This window comes from Pan troglodytes, chromosome 18 (genome assembly GCF_028858775.2).
Source record: "Pan troglodytes isolate AG18354 chromosome 18, NHGRI_mPanTro3-v2.0_pri, whole genome shotgun sequence".
NCBI classification, from domain to species: Eukaryota; Metazoa; Chordata; class Mammalia; order Primates; family Hominidae; genus Pan; species Pan troglodytes.
Window position 1 is genome coordinate 71,028,266 of NC_072416.2, and position 8,329 is coordinate 71,036,594.

Below are 8,329 nucleotides of genomic sequence, written 5' to 3' on the forward strand. Positions count from 1 at the left end.
CTGTTTCCTCTAAGTTTTGAATTACAGGGATTTTGATTTGATCGCTATTTATTCTTGATACAGTCCCCAGAGCATAGGTAAATTATGCTGCACATCTCAGACTCCCCTTTTTTAGGCTGAATAACCTTAGAGATTATTTGATGCCTTAACTGCCAAGATTGTCTTTGCCATTGGTATCTTTTCAGTCCCAGCTGACACCCCTTTAAGTGAGAAATCACTTTTAGTGACCTTTCTGTTTCATCCTGTCTGAGAGTACTAGTGGTAGAGAATTAATGATAGTTCTGCTTACTGTTTTTCTGTCATGTTTCTCTATTTATAGACATACTGAGGCCTGTTCTTCATGTTAAAGCAAACATCTTTTGGGATGGTGGTGCCTTTTAGTCACTTATTTTTACTTGGCTCTATAGTAACCATATAATATTTTGTCTTTTAGGACTTCTCTACATTTATTTGTGTGCATCCATTTAAAATTATACTAATCCATAGGAAAAATCATATATAAATTGTTTTATTATAGTTCCCTAAGCACTGTGATCTAGAAAGATAAGTTGGCTCTCATCGTTGCTTGTTTCTCAGAATTTGTGTCCTGCTCTTCTGTAGGACAACAAAGTGAATGGGGTAACCTGCTGTACCCGGATGCTGGGCTGTACATACCTCTACCCTTGGATCCTCCCCAAGCCCCACATATCTTCCACTCCGCTGACCATTCAAGATGAGTTGCTGATTCTGGGAAACAAAGCATTGTGGGAACACTTGTCCTACACAGAAGCTGTCAATGCTGTACGTCATGTACAAGACCCATTAGCAGCTGCTAAGAAGCTGTGCACATTAGCGCAGAGCTATGGCTGTCAGGACAATGTAGGGGCGATGGTAGTTTATTTGAATATTGGTGAGGAAGGCTGCACTTGTGAAATGAATGGGCTCACCCTCCCCAGTCCTGTGGGATTTGCTTCAACCACCACTATCAAGGATGCCCCTAAGCCAGCCACTCCATCCTCTAGCAGTGGGATTGCCTCTGAGTTCAGCAGTGAGATGTCCACCTCAGAGGTGAGCAGTGAAGTGGGGTCCACTGCTTCTGATGAGCATAATGCTGGGGGCCTGGACACTGCCTTGCTTCCGAGGCCAGAGCGGCGCTGCAGCCTCCACCCAACACCCACCTCTGGGCTGTTTCAGCGCCAGCCTTCTTGTGCTACCTTCTCCAGTAACCAGTCTGACAACGGCCTGGACAGTGATGATGACCAACCCGTTGAGGGGGTCATAACCAATGGCAGCAAGGTAGAGGTGGAAGTAGACATCCACTGCTGCAGGGGGAGGGATCTGGAGAACTCACCGCCTCTCATAGAGAGTTCTCCTACCCCGTGTTCTGAGGAACATGCTAGAGGGTCGTGTTTTGGGATCCGAAGACAGAACAGTGTGAATAGTGGCATACTCCTGCCAATGAGCAAGGACAGGATGGAGTTACAGAAGTCTCCCTCCACCTCCTGCCTCTATGGGAAGAAACTCTCCAATGGCTCTATTGTGCCCCTAGAGGACAGCCTGAACCTCATTGAAGTGGCCACAGAAGTGCCCAAGAGGAAAACTGGCTATTTTGCTGCCCCCACTCAGATGGAACCAGAGGACCAGTTTGTTGTGCCTCATGACCTGGAAGAAGAAGTGAAGGAACAAATGAAACAGCACCAGGACAGCCGGCTCGAGCCTGAGCCCCATGAAGAGGATCGGACCGAGCTCCCGGAGGAGTTTGACACAGCACTATGACTGCCCCACTGGGCACAGTGTGGGAGGAGGCTGTGCAGGGTTGGGGTAGGGACTTGCTAGAGGCATTCTGCCTCTACATTTCTTTTTGTTTGTTCGTTTTTGTTTGTTTGTTTTTTTGAGACGGAGTCTTGCTCAGTCGCTCAGGCTGGAGTGCAATGGTGCGGTCTCGGGTCACTGCAACCTCTGTCCCTGGGTTCAAGCCATTCTCCTGTCTCAGCCTCCCGAGTAGCTGGGATTACAGGCACCTGCCATTATGCCCGGCTAAGTTTTATTATTTTTTTTAGAGACGGGGTTTCACCATGTTGGCCAGGCTGGTGTTGAACTCTTGACCTCAGGTGATCCACCCTCCTCCGCCTCCCAAAGTGCTGGGATTACAGGCCTCAGCCACCACGCCCAGCCCTGCGTCTACATTTCTAAACCATAGCTGTGTGGGTTTGAACTCGGAGCCAAAAAGTGTGAGAGCCATCAGGGGCTGGCTCTAGATAAACTGGTAGCCACTATCAGTGTTAAGTTTCACATTTAACCTGCATTGGAATTCCCAGGGGTACTGGGAAGAAAGCAGCTGTTCTGTATCAGTCCTACCACCTGCCATTAACCCTTTCTCTCCTAGGATCATTTTGAGAATTTGCCTGCCTGGGCAGGAAAGGGACTATTTCTGTGGAGGAAAAAAGTGAAGATTGATTCTCTTTACTAGTTGCTGCTGATGGATCTCTGTGACAGAGAAATCACCTTATCCCAGACTAATGGGGTGTGATGTGACTAGTCACATGGCTTTTCATTCTTCTCTACGAGAATACAGCCTATCAAAATGATGTCTGTTGGAAATGTAGAACCAATCAAACATAATTTATGTATGTAATGTAATGAGAGCACTTTTCATTGACTGTGAACTTTTTATTTTTGAATCTGCACTCGAGCCAATCTTCTTAGAGGCAGCCCGGCACCTTCATCCATAGGCAGAGAGAGAACTGGGTGTTGGAGACTTACTCGAGGGTATAGGAAGGGCCCTGTGAAGTTGATTTAACTTTTGGATGTCAGACTGTGAAAGCTCCTGAGAAACTTGGGGTAATAGGATCTTCTTTTGGGGATGAAAATGGGGAAGGCGTGAGGACCTAGACTACTTCTCCCTAGATCAGAAAAAGAGAATTACCCCTTGACAAATATGATACCTGCTAGGTATTTCCCAGGGAAATTTAGGGATTGGCCTCTTTCCCTAGCATGTGGAGGAATTGGCAGACAGCTTCCTAAGGGCGGGGAGGGGGGGCCCAAGGCTGACACTGCTTGCATCCACGTGACCTTAAGTTATGGCAGATGACTCTGAAACAGACTGAGGCCAGTGAGAACAGATCAATGGAGCACTCAGGTTAGACTTGTTCCTTCTCCTATGCTGGAGGAGAGGGATGGTTCTCTAGAATGTTGGAGGTGAGTTGAGAGCTTGCCTCTTGAATGTTGAACAGTGTACTCTTCTGAAAACTGCATATTCACTTTATGTGGTTTCAGAATACTGGGCTCAATACTAACATAAGAAAGACACTTCATTGAGAAATTCTTAAGCTTACAGAAAACCTATACTTTTTGCACATTCCACATAACCCTAGCAAAATGCAGTTTCTTCATATTTCTGTCACTTTTTCCATTGGAAGATTTGCTTAGGAAAATTAATTCCTGTTTATTCCCACAAAATGTTGGCATTGCTTGATTTTACCCAATGGGGAATGTGCTTTGAATTTTTGAAACACTTTTACAATTAAAAATAAAGTAGAGCCATTTTTAATTTGTTTCTTCAGAAACTATGTTAAAGAGAGGGTTAAATATAAATATATTTTCGTGTGTATTTTTGGGAAGATTTTTGTTCAAAGCAATAGTCAAAAATCAGATGACCTGTCCATAATAATTATGTGTCTTCATCTTCTCAGAGGCCCCATGCTCATATGCACGTGTCATTGGGATACACTCTTGGGGGATTTGGTACACTCTAATGGATGTCTAATGTTCAACCCCTCGAGAATCTGAACTTGAGTCCCCAGATTGTCAAACTACTGGTCAGCTATTGAGAATTTTAGAACTCAGGTCTTTGATTTGAAATAGGGAACATAGTGGCTCACACAGAGTTTAGGTGCTGTTAGAAAGATGGGAACAAGAGTGTTTTGCCACCTTATTTTTATATGGGAAATTTTTTTTAATGAAGAAAAAATGAAAATGAAATAACAGGATGATAGTGATGAGTGATGTAAAACATCTTACTTAGACGGCAGAACCTTCGGGTTGTAGAATAGTGATGTCTGAAAATTAAAGTTATTTTGGGAATACACCACTTTAATAGTATAGTCTTATAAAAATTATTCATTATGGTGAACCCCTTTCTTGTCTGCTATTCGTTTCCCACCCTACTTATTGGAACCACCTCAAAACCCAGTTCTGAAATGACCTTACCAAAAGTAGATGTATTTATTTTTTAGTCAGCAGAACGCTGTAATTCCAAATGTTGTTCGTGTGGTAGAATTTTTTTTCAGGAACCATTAGGGTGTATTGAAAATCTTTGTTATAGGCGATACCAAAACTGATTATTCTTCTTTGCAGTCTGCTTTAATTCATGTCCTTCTGCAGTTGCTCTGTATTAAAACAGGGTAAAAAGGCCATAGCCCATTATGAAAAATATAATACAAAACTCTTTGACCTATGAGGTAACTTACAGACATTGTGTTTTCTAAACAGGCTGTCAGTGAAAGCCCGTATCTGTCTCCAGGTGAATGTAATCTACTTCCGAGTACTTTACCCAGAGGATGTGTTCCCCGGGTGGGCAGAGTACAGTTGATCTCTAGCACAGACAAGAGATTCTGGCCTCTGCATATTCTCAGGTCTCTGTGCGTACCTCCCATTGAGTAGAGAAGCTTAAGATAATTTCTGAGAGAAGAACACTGCTGATTGTGGGAGCAGTTTAGGAGTCCATGGAAGAAAGAAAAATACATGTGTCTTGGCAGCCATGGTGTATTTTTGTCCAAATGGATTGGAAGGATATTTGAATATTTGAATGTTGGTATGACATAAAGCTGCAGTGCACTATAGAGTCAAGTCATTGAATTACCACTCCTGATACAGGGCTTTATTGTACTACTGTGAAGTGTATGTGTGCAATACACTGGTGTACGGAAGAGCCAGCAGGAGCAGCGTGGTCATTGCTGGGTGCTATTACAGTTGCTTGTAGTGAGTGCTGTTTTCCAGGAGATAGAGCCAGTTGGGTGTGGCAGATCTACTGAATATCAAATGATGCTCTTCTTCCCATGTAGACCTTCAGCAAAAGCCGGTACTTGGAAGCCACAGGCTCACCTTCTCTATCTATCCAATAATTATTAATGAAGAGACCTCCATAAGGGAGCAGCTGGCTGTTATCGATAAATGTACCAATTATTAAATAATTAGTCTCCAAGCCATTCAGTGATGTCTTCAGCATCACTATAGAACTGTCTAGTGTCACTTTTTACTTCCTTCTGGGTGGAGGCTTTCAGACTCCCAATCATGAAGGCAAGTTAATCTTTCCAGTTAGTGACTTTTGCCCCATAGTTGGGGTAAGCACTTCCTAGATTGAGAAAAAGCAGCTACAGTCAATCCTGCTCTGTTTCCCTCATTTGGTGATCAGTCAGTCACACATAAGTTCCTTGTATTCTAAATTTCATGCACTTCTCCCGGATGCTATAGGGTTTTCTCTCACTGTTGCCAATGGATGTCATCCAGACAGTGGGCTCATATCTTACGGTTTTGTGCAATCATTGTCGTATTGTAGTCTTAAGACTCATTATAGTGTATTTTTGATATTTTTGAAATGTGTTAAATTTTTTAATTCAATAATATGAGCCAGAGCATGTTGCAGCAAATCTATTGTTTGTAAAAATAACAGTAACAATAATAAATAAAATGAAGTGGAATCTTTTTCATGGCTTTGTTTTAAAATGGAGTGCTTGTTATTTCATAAGTATTTTAGCATGAAGCTATAATTTTCTCTCTTAACTTGTTTGTAGAATTGGGTTCTTAGCCAAAAGCACCTGCAGGATTTTCCTGGGGAAGATAAGTGAGAACAAACACATGAAACCACATTCCGTGACACTGCAAAGCTATGAGTTAAGGCAAGAATAAATATTTTTGATCAGCTTTTAAGCTGAAATGGCAATACAGATTTTTACTTTATGAAACACTATATTTTGCCTTGGTTTATATGCTTACAGAAATCACAACGCCAGGAAAAAGGAAAAAATCAGGAAACACCGTCCTTATTGACATGCAAATTAGCTGACTAGCAGAAACTCAACTGTAAACAATCCACAGCTCTGTCTAAATGACAGCTGACGACACCATGGAAAAGCCGGTCACATTTTTCATGACAGCTTTGGTGTAAGAAGGAACTTCAGAGTCTTGGCTCATGAGCTCCAGTTAAGTGGGTGTCTCCCATAATCTCTGGGCTTTCAAGCAATATTAGCTACCTCTCATTGATTGATTGATTGATTGAGACAGGGTCTTGCTCTGTTGCCCAGGCTGGAGTGCAGTGGTGTGATTTTGGCTCATTGCAACCTCTACCTCCCATGCTAGCATGATCCTCCCACCTTAGCCTCCTGAGTAGCCAGGGCTACAGGCAGGCACCATCACACCCAACTAATTTTTGTATTTTTTGTAGAGACATGGTTTTGCCATGTTGCCCAGGCTGGTCTCGAACCCCTGGGCTCAAGGGATCTGCCTGCCTTGGCTTCTCAAGGTGCTGGGATTACAGGCATGAGCCACTGCACACTGCCTGCTACCTCTCATTTTAAATAAAGGTCAAGATAAAGTCATTTTGGAAGTTTCCTCTTCATCTACCAGAAGGAACATTTATTTATTTATTTAAGACGATATCTTGCTCTGTCACCCAGGCTGGAAGTGCAGTGGTGTGATCTTGGCTCAGTGCAACCTCTGCCTCCTGGCTTCAAGCTATTCTGCTGCCTCAGCCTCCCAAGTAGCTGGGACTAGCGCTGCCACACCTAGCTAATTTTTTGTATTTTTAGTGCAGACAGGGTTTCACTGTTACCCAGGTGGGTCTTGAACTCCTGAGCTCAGGCAGTCCACCCGCCTCGGCCTCCCAAAGTGCTGAGGTGGCATGAGCCACCGCGCCCGGCCATTTATTTTTTATTTTTATTTTTATTTTTATTTTTTTTTGAGACGGAGTCTCGCTCTGTCGTCCAGGCTGGAGTGCAATGGTGCGATCCCAGCTCACTGCAACCCCTGCCTCGCAGGTTCAAGCGATTCTCCTGCCTCAGCCTCCCAAGTAGGTGGGATTATAGGCATGGCGCCACCACGCCTGGCTAATTTTTGTATTTTTAGTAGAGACGGGGTTTCACCATGTTGGCCAGGCTGGTCTCAAAACTCCTGACCTCAGGTGATCCACCTGCCTCGGCCTCCCAAAGTGCTGGGATTACAGGCATGAGCCACCACACCTGGCCAGAAATGGTTCAACAACCATTTATTGAGCACCTTCAACATGCTTTTATACCTCAGTTCCACGAGACACACACCTCCCTAGGCCAGCATGGCAGAAATGAATCAATGTCATGCGATATAAATTCCCCGGTACACCAAAGGCCACAAGAGTATGTTAGTCACTCAGAACACATTCCAGTGTGTGATTCAGTGGGGCTGAGTTTTGCCTCTGCTCCTTAAAAGTTTTGTGACTTCAGGCAGTTACTTAACCACTCTAAGGCTGTTTTTCTCATTAAATGTTAATACTAATATCTTTTATCAAAGGTCTTCTTTATCACAGTACTGTACATACCTGGCACACAGTGAGCATTAACTCTTTCATAAACCACCTAACCTTGAACCTTGTCTCCTTATCGGTAAAGTGTGAACAATACACCTTGGCCTGTCTGACTGACAAGTGGTAGTAAGAGAAGGTTTGCTAAAGCATCGTGAACGTTATAAAGCCGTAAGATGTGGGAGTGTTGTTACAGTGATGGCTCCATTCCCTTGAGAGGAGCTGCCTCTCCGGAGCAGTACTGGCGCCGGGCCTGGGCACAAGGTTGGGGTCAGATAGGCCAAAGTCTCCATTTTATCAACCAAAGGACCCAGATGTGGGCAAGGATCTAATAAGGACCTATTTCAGGGAATACATGCTAGGTGAGAATAGTGGCTGGGGTTGGTGGTATTTCTCTGGAGGGTAGGTGGAGAGTGGGTCGCTTGATTCTGGCTGCAGTTATACTTCTCATCTACCACTGAGTGAAAATTGTGTGGGACTCTAGCCACTGCCTTGGGCTAAGGGTGATGGAGTGGAGACACTTTTCTGAGGCACCACAACTTTTTTTTTTTTTTTTTTGAGACGGAGTCTCACTCTGTCACCCAGGCTGGAGTGCAGTGGCGCGATCTCAGCCCATTGCAACCTCTGCCTCCCCGGTTCAAGCAATTCTCTGCCTCAGCCTCCCGCGCAGCTGGGATTACAGGTGCTTGCCACCAGGCCGGCTAATTTTTTTTGTATTTTTTGTAGAGACAGGGTTTCACCATTTTGGCCAGGCTGGTCTTGAACTCTTGACCTGGTGATCCACCTGCCTTGGCCTCC

The 8,329-nt window shown here is 44.2% G+C and overlaps 1 protein-coding gene across 8 annotated transcripts in view; it reads left to right on the forward strand.

Moving 5' to 3' along the window:
• PHLPP2 (PH domain and leucine rich repeat protein phosphatase 2) overlaps window positions 1-5,687 on the forward strand; it is a 78,583-nt gene extending 72,896 nt beyond the window's left edge. For all 8 annotated transcript variants that reach the window (XM_063797409.1, XM_511230.9, XM_016930129.4 and 5 more), the window contains one exon: window positions 601-5,687. In XM_063797409.1, coding sequence (XP_063653479.1) covers window positions 601-1,755 — 1,155 coding nt within the window. In that variant the 3' untranslated portion in view covers window positions 1,756-5,687. The remainder of the gene's footprint in view (window positions 1-600) is intronic.
• Window positions 5,688-8,329: the final 2,642 nt, after the last annotated feature.